The 26,648-nt window shown below is 39.3% G+C and overlaps 1 protein-coding gene across 1 annotated transcript; it reads right to left on the reverse strand.

Annotated features, from left to right (window-relative positions):
• Window positions 1-11,985: 11,985 nt before the first annotated feature.
• On the reverse strand, window positions 11,986-17,000 carry LOC104610144 (alpha-galactosidase 1-like). The gene is made up of 15 exons (XM_010276631.3): window positions 16,747-17,000; window positions 15,909-15,967; window positions 15,051-15,107; window positions 14,921-14,955; window positions 14,496-14,599; window positions 14,179-14,254; window positions 13,968-14,026; window positions 13,731-13,796; window positions 13,557-13,640; window positions 13,391-13,455; window positions 13,122-13,204; window positions 12,718-12,808; window positions 12,571-12,620; window positions 12,330-12,470; window positions 11,986-12,240 (listed from the first exon to the last, which is right to left on the reverse strand). The coding sequence occupies exons 1-15, from the start codon at window positions 16,914-16,916 to the stop codon at window positions 12,148-12,150; spliced, it is 1,233 nt and encodes a 410-aa protein (XP_010274933.1). The 5' UTR covers window positions 16,917-17,000; the 3' UTR covers window positions 11,986-12,147.
• Between the last annotated feature and the right edge of the window lie 9,648 nt (window positions 17,001-26,648).

The raw sequence follows: 26,648 nt of genomic DNA on the forward strand, positions 1-26,648 counted from the left end.
TCCAGTATTGCCCTGGACCTTGGCGATTAGTGGGCAAAACTAGAATGTTACACCTGACCCCTAGACTCGATTATGGTACCGCACGGGGTGGCAGATTAGGCCATCTTTGATATGCCAATCAGTGAGACCCTTAGAGGGGGTGGCAGATTAGGCCATCTTTGATATGCCAATCAGTGAGACCCTTAGAGGGGGTCAAAACCTGGATATGTTGAGATGGTTCATGAACCCATCTGAGTGGGTGATCATAGTGATAGGATCAGCCCCTTTGTCGGACAAAGGTAATGATCGGGGAAATGCACTCTCTCTGATGGAAACCAAAACTGCCGATAGTTGATTTCAATCGTTGAAATTTTGTTTTGCAAAATATATTTATGCGATATAATATATATTATAGGTTTCCAAAATTGTTTGCAAAAAGTTTTAATCCCCAGGGTCCATGTAAGAGGAGAGTACACCACTGTACCTTGCAGTCGGGGGAGAGGTCCACCCTTGTCGGGCAGTGTTTGATCATTATGGGCTGAAAGGTTAAGTGCAAGGCCATTGAGGGTTAAACCTGATGGGCTAATCTTGCATCTGCCCACAATCCTTGGGTGTTACAAGGTGTCTTGGCCCAAGGTCCACTTACTGTAAGTGTTGGGCCCATAGAGTCCATATTGATGGGCTCAAGGGGTTCACTGGGCTTTCCAGTGAATTCGGCTCGGCCTTGTGATAGAGGCTGGGTTGAACCCTTGTGGCTGATGTGTAGATCAACGTTTGGGTCCCATGTCATACAGAGAAAGCCCAACTAGGTAGCAATTTGGAAGGCTTAAGTGAGCACATACATTTAATGGGCCAAAAGCCCAATAGGGACTGCGCTAATTAGAATTGGCTTGAATGGGGCAAATCTGAGATGTGGACCAGCCTTAAAGGATAAAGGTAAGTTCCTATCCACTCAGTAAGAGTCCATATTTGAATATGATTCAAAATTGGAAACTCCTAATCAAATTAGGAGGTTTGATCATGATCTGCAGATTAGATAAGGACTCTACCTTATCACTTAAAGGGATCAATTTCTCCTAATAGGAATAGGAGCTGATCTCTTTTGGTTTATAAAAAGAGGAGGAGGGCAGCAGCCTCAAAACACACTCATCTGAGATACAGATACAACACAGAAGAGAGAGATCATCAAATAGTGAGACTGTGCCAATTTCTCTCTACCGCCTCCTTCCTACCGCCGCCGCCATTAGCAGTTCATCTCCACTCACGTGGGAGTCATCAAGAAGCGTTCTTGGTTTCAGTTCTTTGTGAAAGAATTGAAAAGAAATTGTGCTCACCTGCCGTCCAGTGGGTTCTTACGAATGATCCAGTTCTTGTGAAGAACGTTGCTGATTCTGCTCCATCCTACACTGCGCCATCTTCAGTGGAAGCAGTCTTTGGTGACTTTTCTGGGCGTGAACACCTTCATTGGGGGATACTAATTCTCTGTATCAGGTATTTCCCTCTCCTACTGTTTTGTTCAGATCTGGTTCAGTTCTTGATTCAAGATTGATCCTTGAAAATTAGTTTTCTAAAATAGGGAATGCAATTCCTAGTTGTAGGAAGGAAAGAAATTTTTGAAATTCGCCCATTCTATTCCGCTTTATCCGGGCGTCCATACGGTGGATATTTCCATTCCTTCAGTGGTATCAAAGCCATGGTTCAAATCTTGAATCAAAATTGTTCAGATCTGAACCTGCACAATTGGGCAGAAGGCGTTCTACCCTATTTGCACAGATTTTGTTTTTTTTGGGAAATTGCTCCCATAAATATGGGTGAATGATCTGGAATTAAATTTTATATAAATCTGATTTTTATATGGAATGGTTCTTTATAATTTTCTTGATTTATGGGTTGTTCGTACAATTGAGATTGGAATCTTTTATTCTTGGAACGTTGATATTTGCGATTTGTAGATTCTTGTTTATTCTCTACTTTGGTCTGTAAATAATTTTTTTTTAGACTAGATGTATAGGATTCAATCTGATGTAATAATTAATAGAAAATTTGGTTTTTCTATTTCTATATTAATTTTGGATCGAAGTTGGCGGTGCTGGAAAGAGAATTCGGAGATATGAAAATCGCTATCTGCGATTTGCAGTTTGTGAAACTGCAAAACTGTGAACTAACCTCTGTTTTGCAAGATGGAGTGTGCGAACAGCCCTACTTGACTGATTTGCGTTTTTCTTTATCAGTATTTAATTTCAGATCATTAATCTTGAATTAAAAATCAAACCCAGACCAATTCGAACCAGATTTGGACCAAATCAGTTGGACCGAATCTAGGGTTCGATGGGGGCTGATTGCAGTCCTGTTTTCTCCCACTTTTGGGTCAGGGATTGATGTTTAATTGCAACTATTAATTCGGCCCAACCTATAAAGGCCCAGTGCTAAATTGTTAAAACTGCAAAAGCCCACCATTCGCATGAAAGCTATATGGGCCGAACTGCTAACTGCTATTCAGCCCATATACCTAGGTAATATTAAATGTTAATATTATGGACTTTAAATGGGCTTTGAAATGGGATTTATAGATATTTAATTGATTGGAACAATTCTTCCTGCATGTGATGTATGGATGTGTGATGTGCTGCGTTCATGGGCCATAAGTACTTGGCCCATGTAGATACGATAATGGCTCTTGCGCACACCATGGCTGAATGCACATCATTGCCATGGTGTCCCTTATGGTCATTGGATGACCTTCCCTTCGTGGTGGGCCCCACACCCCTGAAAAGGACACGTGCGAAAACGCTAGCCGAATTGGGCCACCAGAAATCTGGCTTTATGAAAGCTAGTGGGAGCCACTCAGGTTTGACCTAAAATTAGGGCGTAACTTGTTCCCTCCTGAAATATGTGATAGGGAGATCCATATGATGGACTCTCTAAAGGCCTTCCGTCATTAGCATGAAGATAGGTCCTTCAAGTGATGAGGGGAAGCACCAGAAAATGGGTCAACCGATTTGCTGCTAGATCTGTTGGATTGTTTCATATGATGATAGGGACGTCATAGACCGATGTGGGAGGGACTTCACCAGAAAATGGGAACTCTCTCACGGTACCTTGGCGTGGTCGAATATGATGGGTGAGCACTCATTGGACAGAAAGGTTTACCCGTAAACGGCTATGAACCTTGTCTGACAGAGGCCAAAGGGAAAGCTCATGTGATGAGTGGATATGATCCTTCACAGAAAGGTGGTGGGGTTATGCAGCTGAAACAGTTGGCTCCATGCACCCTATGTGGTTTCCCACATTTCCAAGAGACATAATTGTCGCTATCTCCGTCACTGGGATAGGAGGGAAATCCCGGTGATGAAAAAATGGAAATGGGACATAGATTAAAAACCACATCTATGTAGGTGACATGAATCAAATTAGGTTGTGGACTGACGTCTTGCTATTTTACCAGAAAATGGCTAACGAACAATTCGCCAAGCTTCTTGATGACAACAAACTTAAAGGCCCTAATTACGCTGACTGGTACCGTAACCTTATGCTGGTACTGACTTCTGAAAATTTGGATAAAGTTGCCAAAAACCCCACCCCGGAGCGTCCGGGTGATCGGGCTTCTGAGGCCCGTAGAAGGGACTACCTTTAGTGGGAGGAAAAGAACTCCTTGGCCCGCTGCTATATCATAGCTTCTCTGGACAACCCAATACAGAGGCAGTTCGATCAAATCGAACTGGCCAAGGACATATTGGATAGTCTGAAAACTATGTACGAAGAGCAGAATCGTTCTACTCGGCAGAAGGTCTTGAAGCAGTTCATGACCGCTCAAATGACCATGGGTCAGCAAAGTGCATGACCATTGTCTTCAGATGATGGGATACATAAACGAGCTGGAAGCCCTAGGGTTCGGGCTAGACCACGTCACCAAGGTAGACGCCATTCTGAATTCTTTACCTCCGTCCTACAATCAGTTTATCATGAATTATAACATGAATAAGATGAACGTCAGCTTACAAGAGCTCAGCAATATGTTGCAACGGGCTGAGGAACTAATTCGTAAGGATGAGCCCGTGGCCATGCTTATGGAAGCTGGCAAGCGTGGCAAGAAGAGGAGGTCTAAGAAGAAGCCCTAGAAAAAGGGCAACAAATCCAAGAGACAGAAGAAGGACAGGGCATCCGATGCCTGTCACCAATGTCACCAGACCGGCCACTGAAGAAGGAACTGTCCTGCCTACCTGGAATCCAAGAAAGGTAATCCCAAATCCTGTGTCACAAAAACCAATTTGTTGGTTACTTCTGCTTCCTGGTGTATTGACTCCGGGGCTTCAACTCTTGCATGTAACACATTGCAGGGTTTCAGAATAAGCAGAAGACTGAGTGAGGGAGAGGTGACGCTCTTCTTGGGAACTTCTGCAAGCGTTGCAGCTGCGGCCATCGGAACCGTAGAATTGTTTTTTAGAGAAGGATCACTTGTAGTTAAAGATTGTCTTTATGTATAGAATTTAAGAAGAAATTTGATTTCTGTCTCAAAATTGTGTGCTGATGGATATTCTGTTTTATTTAGTAATACAATTACTATTAAAAGAAACAACAAATTCATCGCATACGGGGAACTGGAGAACGGTCTCTATGTTTTGCATCCTTCTCTAGAAACCAACATAACCGAAACTACGCCGGTTAACGTTCCCAAGAGAACTTGTGATACCATTAGTCTCACGTGCCTGTGGCATTACCGTCTTGGCCATATCGGTATTGACCGAATCACAAGGTTGGTAAAGGATGGTCCTTTGGATTTTCTAACCGTAGAAAATCTTCCCACCTGTGAGCCTTGCCTTTGTGGTAAGATGACAAGATGGCCATTCGGCGGCAAGCCTGAAAGATGTACAGGCACGCTTGACCTCATACATAGTGATGTATGCGGGCCCCTGAATGTTAGGAGTCGTAACCAACACGTATACTTCATCACCTTCACCGATGATTATTCGCGGTATGGTTACGTGTACCTAATGAGACACAAGTCTGAATCCTTTGAAAAGTTCAAGGAGTTTAGACAAGAGGTCGAGAAACAGTTGGGGAGAGAAATTAAGACCCTTCGATCTGATCGGAAGTGGCGAGTATCTCTCTGACGAATTCAGGGACTACCTAAAGGTCAACGGGATAGTATCACAGTTAGCTCCTCTTGCTACACCACAACTTAACGGTGTTTTAGAGAGGAGGAATAGGACCTTACTTGATATGGTCCGGTCACTTCTCGCACACTCGAAGTTACCCACATCCTTTTGAGGGTACGCATTAGAGACTGCGATTTACATGCTGAATAGGGTTCCAACCAAATCGGTTCCGAACACTCCATATGAACTTTGGAGCGAAAAAAACCAAGTGTCAGACACTTGAAGATTTGGGGTTGTCCGACACACGTTAAAAGAACGAACCCGAACAAATTGGAATCCCGAACCAGCCATTGCCTATTTGTAGGCTACCCCAAAAGCTCTATGGGCTATCTATTCTATGACCCAAAGGAACAAAAGGTGTTCTATAGTCGGAATGCCCATTTCTTGGAGGAGGATTATATCCTAAACAATCATCGTCAGGAAGTTGTTCTTGATGATGAGAGCTTATGAGTAGTGGGAGATGTCCCACATGTTCCAAGTAGTGACCAACCTAGAAGATTTGCCCGGGTGTCTAGGCCACTAGTCCATTATGGTTATGACCAGGATAGTTACCTGGTGGAAGCCTTGACTAGTGAGGAGGATCCCGTGACTTACGCAGAAGCTATGTTGGACATAGATTACCAGAAGTGGGTAGATGCCATGAGAGCTGAGATGGACAATGGAGGCCAATGGAGTCTGGACTCTAGTAGATTTGCCCGCTAGGGTAAAAGCAATTGGTTGCAAATGGATCTATAAGAGGAAGAAGGGCCCCGATGGCAATGTTGAGACTTACAAGGATCGATTGGTGGCGAAAGGGTATACTCAAAAAGAGGGCATCGATTATGAGGAAACCTTTTCGCCTGTGGCCATGCTTAAATCCATTAGGATCCTGCTATCTGTAGTAGCATACCATGACTACGAGATTTGGCAAATGGATGTCAAATTCACGTTTCTGAATGGAGATCTTACTGAAGATATCTACATGCAGCAGCCGCAAGGCTTCATTGCTACTGGTCAAGAACACATGGTATGTAAACTTAATAGATCCATATATGGACTTAAGCAAGCTTCTAGGAGTTGGAACATCCGGTTTGACTCTGCCGTCAAAACGTTTGATTTCGAGCAGAACCCGGATGAGCCCTGTGTATACAGGAAGTCCAGTGGGGATAAGGTTACGTTTTGGTTCTTTATGTGGATGATATCCTACTCATTGAGAATGATGTGGGAATGTTGACTTCGGTCAAAGTATGACTTTCACAGCGATTCTCCATGAAAGATCTTGGACAAGCGTCTTATATACTGGGTCTTCGACTCTATAGAGATAGATCAAAGCGGATAATAGGATTATCCCAATCTGCTTACATTGACAAAATCGTCAAAAGGTACAACATGGAGAGCTCCAAGAAGGGAAACATTCCTTTCAGGCACGGAGTTACTCTCTCCAAGAAGATGTCTCCCAAGACATCTGAGGAGATCGAGGACATGAAGAATGTTCCCTATGCCTTAGCCGTGGGGAGCATCATGTATGCCATGCTGTGCACTCGCCTCAATATTGCTCACGCGGTGAGTGTAGTAAGCAAATTTTAGGCCAACCCAGGGCAGGAGCATTGGACTGCTGTGAAATGCATACTTAAGTACCTTCGGAGGACAAAAGAGTTTTGTCTAGTATTCGATGGTACATCACTACAGATCCAAGGGTATACTGATGCCGATTTCCAGTTAGACCCAGATGATAGAATGCCTACATCTGGTTACGTATTCACGATAGGATCGTGTGCTGTTTGCTGGAAAAGCAGCAAACAGGGGTCCACGGCGGAGTCCACAACCAAAGCCGAATACATTGCCGCAAGTGAGGCTGCCAAGGAAGCCGTGTGGATGAAGAAGTTCATCCAAGAGTTGGGAGTAGTTCCATCCAACACATCACCCATCCCGTTGTTGTGTGACAACAATGGAACCATTGCTCAGGCTAAGGAGCCACGAGCCCACTCGAAGTCCAAGCACATCGAGAGGAAGTACTACGTACTGCGGGAGATTGTTGGTAGAGGGGACGTCTTGATTCAGAAGGTAGCTTTAGCGGAGAATGTTGCAGACCCATTGACTAAGCCACTCACACAGAAAGTGTTTGAGAAACGCGTGAAAATTATGAAGCTTCGGCTTATTCCAGATTGGACCTAAGTGCAAGTGGAAGCTGTTAGACAGTTTTGTATGCCCTTAGCTCCAATCAGTTTGATGTACTTATGACACTTATTGTAAATGAATAAAGTGCATACTTGATTCATGTTATATGGTGTGTTTCTGTGTAATACCCTTAAAACCGGACACTTATGAGACTTGTGTTGGTTTAGAACGTTCACAGCCAGTGGGTCGGTTTGGGGAGACCTATCCTGATGAGGCTGACACTGATGTGCTGCCAAGTCGATTGGGGTGGCCTGTCTCTGCCACCAGGGTGAGACTCGAGGTACATGTAGTGTGGGATCAGCTTGAGACCTTGAACCGGACCAGAATTCTAGTATTGCCTTGGACCTTGGCGATTAGTGGGCAAAACTAGAATGTTACACCTGACCCCTAGACTCGATTATGGTACCGCACTGGGTGGCGGATTAGGCCATCTTTGATATGCCAACCAGTGAGACCCTTAGAGGGGGTCAAAACCTGGGTATGTTGAGATGGCTCATGAACCCATCTAAGTGGGTGATCATAGTGATAGGATTAGCCCCTTTGCCGGACAAAGGTAATGATCGGGGAAATGCACTCTCTCTGATGGAAACCAAAACTGCCGATAGTTGATTTCAATCGTTGAAATTTTGTTTTGCAAAATATATTTATGAGATATAATATATGTTATAGGTTTCCAAAATTGTTTGCAAAAGGTTTTAATCCCCGGGGTCCATGTAAGAGGAGAGTGCACCACTGTACCTTGCAATCGGGGGAGAGGTCCTCCCTTGTCGGGCAGTGTTTGATCATTATGGGCTGAGAGGTTAAGTGTAAGGCCATTGAGGGTTAAACCTGATGGGCTAATCTTGCATATGCCCACAGTCCTTGGGTGTTACAAGGTAGCTTGGCCCAAAGACCACTTAGTGTAAGTGTTGGGCCCATAAAGTCCATATGATGGGCTCAAGGGAATCACTAGGCTTTCCAGTGAATTTGGCTAGGCCTTGTGACAGAGGCTGGGCCGAACCCTTGTGGCTGATGTGTAGATCAACATTTGGGTCCCACGCCATACAGAGAAAGCCCAACTAGGCAGCAATTTGGAAGGCTTAAGTGAGCACATACATTTAATGGGCCAAAAGCCCAATAGGAATTGGGCTAATTAGAATTGGCTTGTGATGAAGGAAGATTTGGCCCGACCTCGTAACCACTCAACACGTGGCAAAGGCAACAGCTCGACGCAACAGCTTGACACAACAGCTCACCAGGGCGCGAGCCCTGAAAGGAGGAACTAGCGGTCCGAACTCCTTGCAAGGAGCCCGAACTCCCAGTACGGAGCTCGAGCTCTCCCTTATGCCCCGAGCCTTATGAACACAAAGGGCAACAACCCGAACTGGCCTGCCCCATGGCAGTTCGGAGCACACCTCTGTCCGAACTCAAGACTTCACCTCGCACACCACTCCAGCACTTTGCCCCCAGGACACCGAACTGAACAAACCATACCTGACACCGAAGGAGTCCGTATCCAGGGGCGACGCACCTGACTGACTTGGGATCTGACGCTTGACAGCTGCATTCCAACGGCCACCTGCCACCGCCACCTGCCACCGCCATCTCCAGTTACAGAGACGGATCCGACAAGGAGCAGTGGCGGTTCTGTCCCAGCAGAGGTGATGACACCCGAACTGGTAGAAGCACAGAAGTAATCATACCCGACCTGACAGAAGCCTCGGAGTGAGTGCGCGAAGTGGTTATAAAAGGCTCTCTACCCCCCGAGGACAAGGTATGTGAACTTTGCGCCATCTGGTTTTATCTTGCCTTTGAGATAATACTAACTTGAGCTTCGGAGTGATCTCACTGGGTTCCTCCCCGGAGATTCCCCACTTTCTTCTCCGTTTCAGGCCCCCCTGTTGCTCTAGTCAGAGGCAAGGTCGTTGATAGCTAGGACCGGCCGGATTGCGCACCATCAGCTTGAATGGGGCAAATCTGAGATGTGGACCAACCTTAAAGGATAAAGGTAAGTCCCTATCCACTCAGTAAGAGTCCATATTTGAATATAATTCAAAATTGGAAACTCCTAATCAAATTAGGAGGTTTGATCATGATCTGCAGATTAGATAAGGACTCTACCTTATCACTTAAAGGGATCAATTTCTCCTAATAGGATTAGGAGCTGATCCCTTTAGGGTTATAAAAGGAGGAGGGGGGCGGCAGCCTCAAAACACACTCACCTGAGATACAAATACAACATAGAAGAGAGAGATCAGCAAACAGTGAAACTGTGCCAATTTCTCTCTACCGCCTCCTTCCTGCCGCCGCTGCCATTAGCAGTTCATCTCCACTCACGTGAGAGTCATCAAGAAGCGTTCTTGGTTTCAGTTCTTTGTGAAAGAATTGAAAAGAAGTTGTGCTCACCTGTCGTCCAGTGGGTTCTTGCGAAGGATCCAGTTCTTGTGAAGAACGTTGCTGTTTTTGCTCCGTCCTACACTGCGCCATCTTTAGTGGGAGATGTCTTTGGTGACTTTTTTGGGCGTGAACACCTTCGTTGGGGGATACTAATTCTCTGTATCAGGTATTTCCCTCTCCTACTGTTTTGTTCAGATCTGGTTCGGTTCTTGATTCAAGGTTGATCATTGAAAATTAATTTTCTAAAATAGGGAATACGATTCTCAGTTGTAAGAAGGAAAGAAATTTTTGAAATTCGCCCATTCTATTCCGCTTTATCCGGGCGTCCATACGATGGATCTTTCTATTCCTTCACAGGTCGTGTCCACGTGTCCCCTCTTTACTAGGTCGGGCCAAATCACCCTTCATCAGCATCGTTTCCTAACACAGGCTTATGGAAGAAAATTAATATGCCCCTAGCCTAATGCCACCAATGCATCACAGTCACCTGAATTTACCCCTCTCCTTCCCTCTTTGCTTCTTTATTTTTTAATGGTGCTGGTGTAGAATCATTGATTTGCCACGTAACTTTTCCATTGACTTCAAACGGTACTTCCTTACTCTCTGCAACTTTGGATGGCCATGGCCTGACAAAATCCGAAGGTGAGAAAATGAGTCGTTGTTTTATTTAGGCTGCGTTTGATTGCGGTGTAAATATTGAACCACTGTTATTTTACATTTTGGTCCAATTTTGTAGTCGTTTGGATGAAGTGTATATAACTAGTGAAAATCAATGTAGAACTCCACATAGTTCGAGTTTTATTTGATAATTGAAGGAAACTTATTTCTGATAGAAACGATGTAAAACTTTAGATCAATAATCACCAGTTTCTATCACTTTTTAAAACTAATCGGTGCAAAACTCCATGGTGGAGATTTACTCCGCTTTCAAATGCAACCTTAGTATCATGTAATTGATTCTAAGTCCACTTTGAATCTGTTATTGGGGGTGGAAAAGAGAGAAACATGATTGGTTCAACGTGCCCAATTACGCGAATTTAAGAAAAAAAGAATGTCAAAAAATGAAAATTTTGCATAAGAGAGCAAGAGTGACACGTGGACTGCTTTGATTTTTATATAGCATAGATTTTGAAATTTTAATTTTGAGTATAGACTAACACGAATACCCTTTCATTAGTGTAGACATAGGGGTGCTCACGGTGGGCCTTTTTTGTGAACCGAACCGGTAGTACCGGTTTTTGGAAAACCGGTAACCAAAACTGAATCAAAACCAGTCGGTTAATCGGTTGACTGGTTCGATTAACCGACGGTTTGGTTCGTCGGTTTTTTGATTTTTTTGACTTTATAATATTTATTATAAAAATATATATAAATATATAATAAAAATTATAAATATATATAATGCATATTTATTAATTAATAATATATAAAATATATATATAATATATACATAAATATATAGAAAATATATAAAAAACATGTATACCGGTCGATTCGGTTAACTGCCGGTTTTTTAAATTGGTTAACCGAAACTGAACCGATACCTTTAGTTTTTTAAAAACATCGAACCAAAACCAAACCGACCGAATTGGTTAACCGATTTTTTGGTTCGGTTTCGATCAATTCGGTTTTTTGGTTTTTTTGCTCACCCCTAGTGGACATAGGCTTCATGGCCGAAGCAAGTAAATCTTATCTCTCCTTTGTTCTTTTATAGTTCTTGTTTATTCTCTTTGCTTTACATAAACACTCAAGGGTAGTATACTGGAGTTCACATCTGCTCCCCACAATACCACACAGGCCACAGCACATCCCCACCTTGTATTGGAAACATCTCCCAGTGATATCTCATCATCTCCCGGTAATATTATCAGTTATGAGGAGATGTTGCCAATACAAGGTGGGGATGTGCTGTAGGGCATTGTGGGGCGCAGATGTGAATTCAGTATGCTGTAACTTTTATTCAGGTTATATTGTCAAATCAATTTGTACGTCGTTATTAACATTGGTAATTTAAGATGCCAAGTATAATTAATCGAGTCTAATCCGGTCAGACCCAATTGTCCTGTTTAATAATTGCCACGGGGACTGGTACACCCTGTCCTGAACCAGACCCAGACCTGATTCATTGATAGCCCTACCTGAAAGTGGCCATCCTCATCACAGAATGGCTTTCTGTCCCTTAAAATATTTTCCATATCTTAGCTCTTAACCTGATCAGCAGGAGCATTTCATGCCTAGAAATGTATTACCATCTCTCTAATTGGGAACTGAAACCTCTGAAAATATCATCAACTGGAACAAATTGAGGGAAGAAAAATACATAAAGTGGATGGGCCCATTCATTCTGAATTACCAAATCCATGCCCATATGGACATTTAGAGAAGGATAACACCTTCTAATATGACCTTCACCTCAGGTTGCAAAGCCTAGATCATAGAAAATGCTCTCATCACATAACATTCCCCCTGGAATCCTGACTCAAGAAATTGGTGTCAACACATACATCTTGCATGAATGAGAAGCCATGGTGGCTGTCAAATTGTCCATAAATCGTGTCTTGAGGGTCTTGTGCTGCAAAACCCAGAGAAATGGAAATTAAATTGCATTCATTGATGTGTATGAGAAGTTAAGATGCAAAAGGGTGGGTAATGTATAAGTACCTTCCAAAGATCTCTTGCCTCTACCACCTTGTTTGGAGAAATACCTATGTCCTTCCAATGAGCAGTAATACGATTATGGCGTAAACCCCGGTTGACTAGTACAACAGCTGTCCTATGGCCTGAAAGAGGTCCAGCCCATACCTAAAGCAATGGAGAGGTAGATCATAGATGCATCAGTTCCTGAGTATTGATTGAAAATTAATCACAGGACTGAATGTTATAGTAAATGATGTTGGTGCACCTCAAGGTCACCCTTCAACCAAACTTTTTTCGCCTGAACACCAAGTGGATCTATTCAGAATTCACTAACCATGATCAGATGACCAAATAGATGCAGATCAAGTTGAGTACTCATAATGAAAATTACTCTAGCTATAAGGGAAGGTACCCTGGTTAACTGCAATAACCTCCTTATTTGAGAGGATTTTCATGGTTTCTTTGGTTGCATTCCTTGCATCACACCCAATAAGAAGGGGAGCCTGCACTAACATTAGCAATAAATAAATGACTCTTAACATATATAAAACAGTCAAAGCAGCAACAGAGAGACACTACTAGGTTGTGCTTTGTTTGACAGAAAATAAGGGAATAAGAAGGGGAGCCTGCATTCCTTACACTACTAGGTTGTGCTTTGTTTGACAGAAAATAAGAGAAACAGAAAGTTGAGGAAAAGTTCTCAAGGAATTTCACAAATTAATTTCATAACTTTTCCTCAACTCTCTCTCTCTCTCTCTCTCTCTGTTTCTCTCTTTATTTTATATCAAACTGAACATATCCCTATAGTATTATTACCTTGGAAATGGCCCAAATGCTGAAGTGAACAATATATTCATGTTTAGTCATCCCTCCATTTCCTATCTCAAGCATGTCTGGATCTGCTCACACACAATAATTAACTGGTTTGTAGGTACAAGGATACCCATGTAGTAGTAATTCTGTGGAGATTAACTAATCAATCATAAAAGTTCCTTTTACCCCAATGAAATCAAAATTTTCCTAAAATTTACATGATTATTTAGCTGCTGTATCGGCTATTTATTGTAGATATTGATAACACTAACCATTCCAACCACCAGGCCTTGCAAAATCAGCATAGACTTCATTCATGTCAGCTCTAGACATCATGCTGTTGCCAGAAAGTATATAATAACCGATTTTTATCAAGATTTTTTCTTTTTTCAATGTGAAGACAAATATGATGATCATATTTAAAACAACTAGTTTTACCTTTCCCAATTATCCATAATATCACCAGTAGTTCTCCAGCTATTTCCTACCTTAGCACCCCATAGAGCTGGGTGTAGCTCCCCCCTATAACAAAAGAAGAAAAGACTGTAAATACAACAGAGGCTAGAAAATAGATATTACATGAAAAATACTGTAATGTCAAAGCAGCCTTGCCATTCACATAGAGAAAAGAAGATTGGGTGGCCTGTCTTCATCAGAGCTCGGCTCATTACAGGGTATCTGTATGAAAATGAAGAGAGACAGAATTAGTAATAGCAGTGGACGAGCACGTGCTATGCACGTCTCTGCAAGTATCAACGATATATGATATATGGTATTTAGATTTAACTTTTATCACCTGCATGAGAACCAAGGCAAGTATCCACTTTATACAGTATAGATTAAGATTACCTAACAGTTGGCTTTGAACCATCATTGTAGCAGTTATCATACTTCAAATAATCAACACCCTGCACAATCAGCAGTTCATAGGATTCATAAATCTTTTTTTTTTGTGGAAAAGGCTTCATATATCAAAAACTTCATTTTCTTCCAATTAAGAGAGACAATAATCAATAAATTCTGAACTTTGAATAGAAGAAAAAAATCTGCAAACTCTTACCCATGAAGCAAAGGTCTTGGCATCTTGTTCTTCATGTCCAAGTGAACCAGGCATTGTTTTGCTACATGTGAAGTACCTTGACCACATTTGGATTTTTATTTTAAATTATGGAAATTAAAAAGAGAAAGACCAGATTAAACTTTCGACGTTTAATACATTTATCATGCTTGTAGTCAGCAGGCATTTTCAAAATTTCTTGATTGATAACTAGAATTAGCTGAAAGAAGTGGAAAGATGGATACTGAGAGCTTCTTATATTGAAACCTTTCTCTTCTCTGTTGAATAGTAAAGATATGTTAAAAAAGTTGCAGACATACCCTGCATCAGAGTAGATTCCTAGCTTAAGCCCCTTGCTGTGAACATAGTCTGCTAGAGATTTAATCCCAGATGGAAATGTTGATTTCTTGGCCACTAGATTTCCCTGAAATTATGAATACCCAATTTCTCATTTAAAAATGCACTGAAAATAATGAGTCAGTAATTTTTAGAACTGCAATTCTAGTTTGAAGATTCTTCTTGTTGTATTTGTCAGTATATTTAGTATTTTTTTGTTAGAAAATTAACAGTAATTTGAAAATAAAATGTTAAAGACTAAATTTTCTGAAGAAAGTAAAAAAAAAAAAAGAGAGTACAGCCTAGAAAATTGAACATTTTAGATACCCTTTCATCATACTAAAGAGTAACTGATAATGTACAAAGCTTGATAAGTAGAAAGGAAATGAAAAGATAATTAAAAGCAAACCTTTCTATCACGAGATAACTCAGCCCAGCAATCATCTAATAAATCAGGAAAATTTAGTCACAATTAAGCATATTAACAAAATTCCACTATGTCGAATCACAGAGAGAGAGAGAGAAAGCATAAAATATACCTATATTGACATACTGATAACCAAGCTTAGCAAGCCCGGTTGACACCAAAGCATCAGCTGTTTAACAGTAAAAGTTGGAGGAACTGTCAACTCAACTATGAGAAATGATAAAAGAAATAAACAAGTTTTATGGACAATCAGCCTAGACTCAAATCAACTTTGGTAATTCACTTCATGTTTATGAGAAGAGCATATCCAGTACTGCCCAATTGGCTAATTCTGTAGTCTATTGTGAAGCTTAAGCCTGTGTACAACTAAACTGGTAATAGGCTCTACAGATCTAGAATCTAGCCCATTAAAGGATCCGATCCAGATCCGGGTATAAGATTATTGACCCATTTCCATCTTTTTTTTTTTTTTTTTTTTTTTTAAGGAACTATATTGAACACTAAACAAAACAGCGAACAAGATAAAGGTCTGTACAAGTCCCAGCCTCCTAACTCAGGAAAAATCCGGACTCTCTTTAGACCTTTTTGAGATAACTGATGGGCTAGTCCATTACAGGAAAGATTCAGCTAGAAATAGTATGTCCTTGCAAAGAAAACAAGCATCTTTAGCCTTCTCTTCATCTCCACTCTTGATAGCCTGGATGTTTGCCAAAACAATTCTCTTTTACCTCAATTTGGAAAGAGTACAAATACAAATTTGTAAAGTGCAAAACCTTGTATTTTGTATGTATTTGCACTGTACATGTTTGTATTTATACTCCTTCCAAACTGAGCATTAAGAACAAATTGGGATTTGGGCAAAACAATGACCACCATTTTTTTGTGGGATGTTGAATCCACCCTTTTTTTTTTCCATATCTCAGTCTTGAGAGGATTCATCCACTTCTATATATTGGGACTTCATGCGCACCTGTTTCTTTGATTGTTTTCTCATCGATCTTGCAATTAAAATGATTCCAACTGTTCCACCTGAACAGAAACAAGATAATGTTAAAGAGGTTAGCTAAAAAAACCAGAAGACAGAAAAATGGATCGTGGATCGGGTTGGGAGCTATCCATTAATCCCAAACAGGCACCAAATTGAAGCATTTCTTAGGCTGTGTTTGGTTGCAGTGCAAATTTATTTGCACTAATACAAATGCATGGGAGTGCAAATGAAAAAAACGCAAATTCTCATTTAATTTTGTTTTGGGTTTTATTTTATTCTGCTCCATGTCTTAATTTACTTTATTTGTACTGCAATCAAACAAAATAAACTAAAATTTGAAACAAAAATAAGTCAGAATTTACACTCAGACCATTTGCACTGTCACAGTTTTGCAACAGTGCAAATTTATTTGCATTGCAACCAAACACAGCCTCAAGGAAAATCTATGCTACCGGAAAGACATGGTACTGAAGAGCTTTGATCAATCAAATCCCCCTTGGATTTTGATAAATACGATCTGATTGGTCACCACTTGAAGCAGATTTAGGGTGCAGAAAGCAGAATTGGTTGAAACTAAGAATTTATATGGTGCCCAAGTTACTCAACAATGGAATTTATATGCCCACAACCCTTTTTCTTATATGAACCAGGCATAGCCCTTCTATCAAAAATATGATGTGCCCACATCACCCATCCAAAATATCAAATCTCTAACTCGTCCATCATGTTAGTGGCTCGAACCAAATTAGCCTTACAAGATTCTGGCAATCACCAATAGGAATTCAGACTTCACACACACACACAGAGCAAATATACTTACCCCATTGGAGGTGTAATGCCGAGTCCATTGGCAAGAAGACTACTCCTAACATCTTCAGATTCTACCTGTAAAAGTCTTGAGGCAATGCAAACAGGAGTGAAGGAACAGAGGAACAAAAGAAGCACAGAAAACAAAAGCAGAAATGAAGAAGAAGCACGGGATCTCTCCATCCTTCCTACTTCTCACAGACAAACCTTTCACCACTCATCCAAAACCCAACAACCAGTATCTATTCTCTCTCTCTCTTTGGTATTGTAGTGGTGGTTGCCCATTGGATTTTATGTAGTAAAGAGACAGAGACAATCAGACAAAGACTACAAGGACAAACAGTCTTACCTGTGGACTTTTGCTGCATGGAGAAATGAGCAGCAATGTCTCTAACAGCACAACTGTGAAGTGGAGTAAAAGACAACAATGCAAAAGTTAAAAAACCAAGCTGTGAAAAATATACAGTTTGTTAATTAAGATTTAAGAAATGATAGCGAGCAACTATACGTACAAGTATTGGGTTCTTCGCGCAACAGACACTATAGGACCCATGAAAAGGCACCAGCAAACAAGGTTCTATTCTATAGGGCGGAGAGATTCAAAGAGTTGCACAAATCGTAGCTTCTGGCATTTTTGATATCTGAACATTTCTTTGCCGTAGACTGTAAATCACACGTTTTTACCGATCAATGATCATACTTCAATGTCGGCACTCGGCAATTCGGCATCCGCGCGGTTGCGGTTGCATTGGCTGTCAACGGCTCGGATCTGGATATTAAGGACCCGGAACCGAAAACAACAGATGCAATAGGTCTGTAATTTTAGACCCACAATCGAATTGATCAGTTCTCAGATATTCGGATCTGATTATAATAAATTTATTGGAAATATTATATATTTAATATAAATATATATATATATATTAATTTATTCAATATTATATATATATGACCGGAATCGGGTTTGAATCAGTTCGGAACTTGATAGAACCAGTCCATGAGTATCAGATATTGAAACCAGAACCACCTTAATCAGTTTGCATCCATCGAATCAGATCGACTCATTGACAGCCCTAGTTGCATAGTACATACCATGCATGTCAACGGGTTGGGCACGACCCAAACCCGATGTATTAGGATTAACAAACCGGTGTAGGAGATCATGAGTATTGGGACTTTGGAGCAGGAAGGGATCCGGATCGGGAGCGGGGGGCTGCCGGGGCTCAGGGAATTTGGCGTGTCTTTTTCGGAAGATCTTATGGTAATTCTGACAGTTAAAATGAATTGAACTTTTACATGAAGATCTTAACAGCCCAAAGTTAGTTTGGCAGATGTATGTTTTTCTGTGTGTTTTCATGCGAGAATAAAATGTAAAAGATAAAAAAAAAACTTTCATTTGAAGTTTCCCGAAATCAGCCCACATAGGCTTTTTGTGTTTTTTCAACACTCCAGCTTTTGACAGCTAGATCTTTTACAAACCAAACGAAAATAGGCCATAAAGCGGTCTACCCGACATGTAAGCAACCGAAAAACCGCACAAAAAGACGCATCAAATGGACCCTAAATTATTAGAGAAACTACTAGTGGCCCCGTGCGGTGCACGGGAAAAAAATAGAGGTTATTTTATATGTTTTAAAAATAAATATGAAATAGGTAACAACTGTTCGTATTTCTCTATGGTTCTATTTATACGAGCCATTAGTGGGGCCCACCTGGTCAGGATACTAGGAGACATTACGTGCCCATTGATGGGCCTAGGTTTATATTTTACATTTCACGTGTTGGGTTGTTTTATATGTTGAGCCCACGGGATGAAGCCATTAATTGTAACAAGTTGTCAGTATGCTGTTAATGCTGTCATTAGTTGCTAAGTTGTTAATCTGTCATTGGTTGTCAAGTTGTTAATTTGTTATTAATTTACTCCCTTCGTGCAAGTTTTCTCACAACCTTTCGATACTGTGCTCTTCCTGTATTCTTTTCTCCCTTCTTCATTGCTCATGAAGACTTAGGTGATGTTTAGCATGGATGGTGATTTTCCAAAAATCGGGGCCATATAGAATCTACATCAGAACTAAAAGAATCAGTGTTTTTTGTTCTTGTTTGGTTATACCGATTTTTACAAAATCAGCTCAAAATTGATTATTAAAATCAGTCCTTTTCTGGGATCACATTTTTAAGTGATTTTCTGATTTTTAACTGATTCCAATTTTTTGAGGATGACATGACATTGAGGCTTAGTTTGGAAGGAGTACAAATACAAATGTGTACAGTACAAATACATATAAAATAATACAAAATACATAGTTTTGCACTCTACATATTTGTATTTGTACTCCTTCCAAACTGAGCCTGAATAATAGCTCTAATACAAAAATAATCGGCCCTTGAAAATCAGTACCAGACAGACTCAAAGCCAATTTCTCAAAAATCAGCTTACTTGGGATAAATGATACCAAATAACAATTTTTGATGATTTTTTAAAAATCACTGATTCCAGAAATCACCAATTTCTAGATAATCCGCAAAGAAAACCCATCATCAATGCCAAACATCACCTTAGTCAACTCTTTTCTTCTCTTCTATTGCGGAAAGACAATGCACCACTGCAGGCTATGGATGATGATCCTTCTAAAATCGGAGGAATGGCAAAGTCAGTTCTCATTGACAAACAAATCAAAGTTATTGGCTTGAAGGAGACGCTCTGTAAAGCTTGGCGACTAAATCCGACTGCTATCCCAAGAATTCGGTTTTAATTCCTTTGTTTCCAAGTTCTCATATAGTTTTGATAGAGATCAAATTTTTCATAAGGGCTAAGGCTGCGTTTGGAAATGATGCAAATAAGTGTGAATGCAAATATGTAGAGTGTAAAACGGTCCATATAAATTGTAAAGTTGGGCTAGCTTTGTACTGACAAATTTACCTTCTTACCAAACAGACTTTTAGCTGTAATGCATGCAAACATGAATTTCAATAAAGCATATGCCTTTTTTAACAAAAGACCACTTAAATGCAAATTTACTTCTTTTTTATTGATGTACTTTTACATCATATTATCAATGTAAATATGCATTGGAAAATGTGTTTTCTGTCATTTGTCAATGCATAAATGTAATGTTACCAAACATAGGAAAAAGTGAACCAGAGTGCAAATTTACCCTGAACCGAGACACTCCATTTGCATCGTTTCCAAATGCAGCCTAAAGGTCCTTGGCTTTATGATAATGATATTATCATTATCTACAAGGTTTTAAAAACCGGACTGCACTAAAACCATTTTGGCCGCCAGTTCTCAAGTCGAATGATCCAACCGTCTGGTTTGAACATAGGTCCGTTCTGATTTGAAACAAATAAAAAATTCAAAAAATAATTAAAATAAAAAACGACCAAAAATCATTGTCTGGATCAATGGTTCAGCGGTTCACCACCCAGATCAACAGGTCGATGACAAAATCAATGGTTTTTTTTTTGCCCAGGAATAGTTTTAGGGTGAAAAGAAACCGATTGCCTTACTGGTTCCTAGGTCAACTAATCCGACTGTCTGGTCCAATCCGGTTTTCAAAACCAATTCTCTATAAAGGCGTCCTAGACCTTTCCCCTAACTCTTGTGTGATGGATCGTCTATATATGGATTCACCTCCGTGGTTTTTCTTTAAATTATCTTAATGTATCATCTATTACTAAGGTGGCTCAATGGATTCACCTCACCCATATGAGCCTTCACCTAATGAAGTTAAGAAATGGGCTCGTTTTGCCAGAATTAGAATATCAGTTAATGTTAGGGAACCTGATGCAGTAGGGCTGGAACAAACTATCACAAGACAAAAAGAGAGAGAGGAGGAAGGGTAAAGAAAGAGAAAAGAGAAAGAAATCCCAAGGAATCACTCCAATGGATCCTAGAATCACTCTAAGGTTTGTAGCAATCACTCCATATAGAAAAAGAGCTCTAAAGAAATCTTCATTCATTCATTAGCTTCAGAAGGAAGAGAATACGTCTATTTATAGAGCGACTTGTGTGGCTCAGAATACTGTTCACCATAATTATAAAAATGCCTCTCTTTATTTTGTGCATCAAGAAACACAATAACTTTCTATTTATTAATGCAAATATACTGAAAATTGAAAGATAACCCCTACTAAACTAGAGGAGATGTTATAGCCCAGGCCCACATAGGACTAGTTGAAATAACAAAAATACCCCTAGCCAGCTCAGTCCTAGCCTTAAGAGTCTTCCCCATGCCAAACCAGAACCTGTTTGTTGGCCTACTTCTTGCGAGAATAGATCTTATAATGCCTGGATCGATCCCCATCAGAACCACTGTGGGGTGTGGTTCCCTTTCAACTTCTTTCGGGGAAAATTATTCCTATACGAGTTCAATATGAGCACTGGCTCGTTTTTGTTGCTTTTGTGGTCTTTTGGGTCATTGGGTCATGATGATTGTCAAACATTATCGGGTAAAGCAAAGCCTTAACAACTCCTACACGACCATATCACACATGATATACGAGTATCATCTTCTGTTCGAGGGCAGAGACTGTCAACACCATTGGATATCAATGGAGGTGCTCAACGGAGTGTTTCTTTATCCAAACAACAGCCGATATTAATGGAAGATATAGCACCGGCAAACCACGGTGATGGTTAGCACAATGGCTGTAGTGGAAGTATCTCCACAGCATGGAGATTCATCTGTCAACTCAAATCAACTACATATGCTGACACTATAATAAAAACAGTCTGTACCGGCGGTTTAGAGCCGGTGGTCTTAATGACCGCCGCTAGAGTGATAAAAAGACCACCACCTACATCAGTTTTAAAAGCTGACGGTCTATAATAATATATTCGATACATTTTACATTGGACTTTCTCCCACGCAAATGTTCGACAAGACAAAAGGTTCTCTGAATAGAGAACCCTTGTAGACAAATTTTGAAGACGATAAGATTTTTTTTTTTTTTTTTCACGAGCAAGAAAAAATTTGGAGAAGACGACAACCATTGTTCATGTAGAAGTTGGGAAGGAAATGTAGGGTTAGGGTTACAAGAAGGTAGCAAACATTCTTCGTTCTTCGTTTGTGTATGAAGCTCTTGAGAAGGTTAAAGGCGGTAAGAACTTAAAGTCTAATCCTCAGTGGTAAACATTGCAACAAAGAGAAAAACAAGAGGAGGAAAAACTTTCGGCTTGTGCTATTTCTGCTCTTTCATCATCATCATTATTTTATTATCATTGTGCCCGTTGCTTTCCTTTTTCTCTTTTTCTGCCAGTTAATTTTCTTTTATCTAATTATTTGTGCAGAGCTTATGATTTTAGGTTTCATTTCCTTACTCCTGACTTTCGGCCAGATGTACATTGCCAAAGTATGCATTCATGAGCATTTTGCAAATACAATGTTGCCATGTTCCCTTAGAGCAGCGGGATTGGGACATGGTGCAGAAGAAGATGATGGAGAACACAAGGCGAAGAGTGCCAGAGAGGGACATCGTCGAAAGCTTTTATGAAAAAAGAAAAACATAAATGAATCTCAACTTCCAACACGCTTAGGTTTTCCTTTTGTATTGTTTTTTATTTTTAATTATTTTGATAAAGATAATAAAACAATGGATAATTTTTGTCTAACAGAACAAAAATGATTGAATGAAAGGCACATTAACTGGGACATGTTTCACACAGCTATTATGTGCTCACTCATTGTGCTTAACTAATATACCTAGTACATCCAGACCCGATTTCAGGACCTGAAATACATGGGTAAAGGGTCTTTTTCTTTAATGGACACTGCACTCCATAGATGCATATATTCAGCAAAACTCTCTTGAAGGAGATCTCCTATAAGTTAATAAAAATGTGAGTGAAAGGTGGAGATCAAAGCGTTTGATGAAGGAATCAACCAATTTTGCCCATGTCTTTCCAAATATCTAGGTCAAGATGAAAGGTGGAGATCAAAACTCTCTTTATTGTTTGCGCAATAAAGGAGAATATGCGACCTCGAACAACCCCTACCATCATACTTATGCAATTTTGAATTGGCATCTTGAAACCCAAAGAGAAAGCAAGTTCTAGATAATTAGGGCATAACTTGAAAAAGTTGAAATCCTTCTGTGCTTAAGTTCCTACTTGTGCAAGGTCTGCCCTTATTTCTCCCAGGATGTCTAACGTTGCTTGTGTTGTGCTTTAGGGTGTTGCTTTGTAGTGCTTCCATTTCTTGCAAGCATCTTGGATTTAGAATATGGAAAAAATGCTTTTTATTATTTTATTTTTGTTTTTATTCTTATTTTTCCTTTCTTATTATTTTTACTTTTTATTTATTTATTTTATTGTTTGTTTGCTTTTTATGATTGACCCTCAAGGATGTTATGCCCTGATTTATGGGGTTCACTAAAGATCACTACATGTAGAGTGCAAAAACATAGGGACTTTGAATTTTACCTTCATTTATTGATTTTGACCTTCTTTTTCTTTATCTTTTTTTGCTTTTTTATTTCGGTTTTGATTTCCTTTTCTTTCATTCCCCTTTCTTTTCTTTTTCTTTTCTTATTATTATTATTATTATTATTATTGTTGTTGTTGTTGTTGTCTTTCTTTTTTTATTTTTTTTATTTATTATTATTATTTAGGAACCATGATAAGTCATGCCTGAAACATCAAAGTTTTAAAAACCGACCCAGAAACCAAACCATTCTAGCTACTGGTTTTTGGGTCAGCGGTTCTACCATCCGGGTCAAACGGTTCGAACGGTTTGCATATTAGGGCAAACGTTTATTTGAGATTTGCCCTAATATGCAAACCTCATAAGAGATGTTGGCTGAGAGCAGAAAGAGAACTGTTGTCTGATATAGAAAAGAAGAAAGAAGAAGAAGGAAGGAGAGGAGGGAAGAAGAAGGAAGAGGATGAGGATGATTGGATGCTCACCGGCGACGGCGAGGCAGCAGCAACAAATACAAATCTGAGATCTGAGTTCGTGTCTTCTTCTTCTTCTTCTTCTTGGATCTCATATCTGAGATCTGTGAAGATATGAGTTCGTGTCTTCTTCTTCTTCTTCTTCTTGGATCTCAGATTTGAGAGCTAGGAAGATCTGAGTTCATGTCTTCTTCTTCTTCTTCTTCTTCTAGATCCCAGATCTGAGTTCATGTCTGATCTCAGATCTGAATCAACAAGTTCTCTCTGTAACTTTATATTGCGAACCGTTGACCAGGTCGAACGAGTCGATGGTTCGACCGCCCGGGTCAGCGGTTTTCTGACAAAGTCAACGGGTTTTGACCCAATAACGGATTAGGGGTGAAACAGAACCGGTTGTCCGGACGGTTTCTGGGCTGAACAATCCGACAGTCCGGGTCAACGACGGTTCAAAAACATTGTAAGTACCAAAATTAGTGTGAAATGTAAAACTACTAGTCTAAATAAGAACAAGCAAACAGTGCCATATATATAAGATAGATGGGTTGGATAATGCAAGATGTGAGATGATTATGAAAACTGTGCAACCTCGGTAAAATACCAAAAAATTCTTAGTAAAATTAGTCTGCCCCTAATTTGGACTACAAACTAATAGGTTAATTACCCGGTTGGGTCTGAGTTCAGATAAACAAAAAATTCGACAATGATGTGTGCATGAGGTAAGCAAGGGATTGGTTATCATAAGGATTAATTAAGAAGTAAGGGTGTAAATGGATTGAATTCGAATTGAATGAGGCAATACCCAAATTCAAATCCGATTAGAAAATTCAAATTCGATTTGATATCGATGGATATTGAAAATTAATATTCGAATTCGAATTCGAATAAATATTCGAATATTCGACTCGATTCGAATTCAACCAATTAATTATTTTAGGTAATTAATAAATATATAAAATAAATATTTTATTTATATAAAATATATAAAATAAATATTTTATTTATATAAAATATATAAAATAAATATTTTATTTATATAAAATATATAAATGTATAAATTATTTATATAATTTAATTATTATATATATATATATAAATTGTATAACACATTTAAATATTTCATATATTATATATAAGAATTAAATAATCAATCGACTTCGAATATTTATCGAATCAAATCAAGTCATATCCGAATTTGAATCTAATTAGCTATCTAGTATGAATAGGATATACAAATTCGTCTGATTAGATATTCGAATTATCCGAATTTAATTCGATTATATCGAATCTCGAATTCAAAATCAAATTTTCAAATACCATTGAATCTGAATCTGGTGAGGCTCTCGAGTGGAGTTAGGTTAGAAATAGGCCAACTAAGGGTGATATGCTAAGGAAAGGGTGATTGATGGATGAATCCATCTATTAGGATTGATAATTTTGCTACTAAAAATGATCTAGATGTGACAAGAATTAGATAAACAAAGAAAGTTGAATTGGGGTAGCTTCTAGGTAGGAGCGGTTTTAGGCAAAGGGTTAGGTTACTCTTTAAGGTTGGAGAGGTTGTAAGTGCTTTTATGGTTAACTAGGTTGACTGAATGCAAAGTGCAATGTGCTGATAGGAATGCAAGTAAAGTGGACCTCTATCATGACAATAAAACTGAAAAGATATTTACAAACCATTTAAAAATTATGGCAAAATAAGGAAACACTTAGGTCCTGTTTGGTGCATTTCTTGGCACGGTCTTTCAGCTGTTTACAAGTCGAGTAGACTGATTTTTGGTCTATTTCCGTTTGGTTTGCAGAAGATCTAACTACCAAAAGTCGGAGCGTCGAAAAGATGCAAGAAGCCCATTTTGGGCAGATTTTGGGAAGCTTCAAATGAAGCTTTTCATGTCTTTCATGTTTTATTCTTGTGTGGAAAGACACGGAAAGACGTGTGTCTTCCAAACTAGCTTCGGGCTGCTTAGATCTTCATGCAAAAACTCAATGCGTCTTTTGACTGTCAAAACTACCAGAAGATCTTCCCAAAAAGATGAGCCAAACGGGCCCTAAATTAAAAACAAGATCATTTCATTTAACACTTCATTTGATAAAAGTGCCTTTATAAAAAGAAAAGGTTTTAAAACATTTTTTTTTGTTTTATATATTTTTATTTATTATTTTTTCTTTTTTGAGAATAATTTAAAATCTAGGAGAATTGAAAAAAAGAAAGGAAGAGTAACAATCAACACATGTGTCTTATTTCAGAGTCTAAGGTGGTATCCCCTATTCCTTCTAGACTCTTAATTGGGATCTAAGTGAACATACATGGGTTAACATGGTTTAATATAGACACAAGGTTTCAACAAGGTAATCGGCCTTCAAACCTCCACCTACTACTAACCCTTCTCCTAATACGATATAGGATGCTAAATCTAATGTAAATGGCGTGTGCAAAAAGTGAGCGAGAAAGCATGCAAAGAGAGGAACTAGAAGAAAAGCCAAACCAATATCTATCTCATAAAAATGAAGACACTATAGCAATAAAACCAAGTATTGAGCAATAGAGAGCAATTATATATATCAAAAGCAAAATAAATGGTAAAAACTTAACACAAATTGGGTAATGAAATCAAACTTTAATTTGGAAACATTCACTTATTTGTAATGTTGCACACGAAGCAAAATTCCCCCTTCTTTTTCTTATCATAATCATTATTAATTTGCTCTCTATTTTGATTTTGCCCCTTTTTATGTTTTTATCTTTTTTTTTTTGTGATTTGAACTTGAACATATTTTAACTTAAGACATGTCTTCCTATACTCCACGTAAAGCGTAAAACAATTGATATAAGTAAACTCCCAAGGCTTTCTCACATTTAACAAAGTAAACACTCTTAGAGACTTAAAATCCTCTCTAATTTCAACATTCCAAGACACTAAGGGTCTGTTTGGTTCACAGTCAATTGGAATTGGAATCGGAATCGGAATGGTCTATTCCCATAGTCTGTTTGGTTTAGACAAGAATGAGAATGGGAATTGGAA

The sequence above is a fragment of the Nelumbo nucifera genome, chromosome 4, assembly GCF_055504915.1.
Source record: "Nelumbo nucifera cultivar China Antique chromosome 4, China Antique-T2T, whole genome shotgun sequence".
NCBI lineage: Eukaryota > Viridiplantae > Streptophyta > Magnoliopsida > Proteales > Nelumbonaceae > Nelumbo > Nelumbo nucifera.

Coding starts and splice junctions, on each gene's coding strand:
- LOC104610144 (XM_010276631.3), bottom strand. CDS start 16,916: ATGGAGAGATCCCGTGCTTCTTCTTCATTTCTGCTTTTGTTTTCTGTG. Junction 14,027..14,178: donor CCAAGACCTTTGCTTCATGG/GTAAGAGTTTGC, acceptor CTGATTGTGCAG/GGTGTTGATTATTTGAAGTA. Junction 12,241..12,329: donor AGGCAAGAGATCTTTGGAAG/GTACTTATACAT, acceptor TGGGTTTTGCAG/CACAAGACCCTCAAGACACG.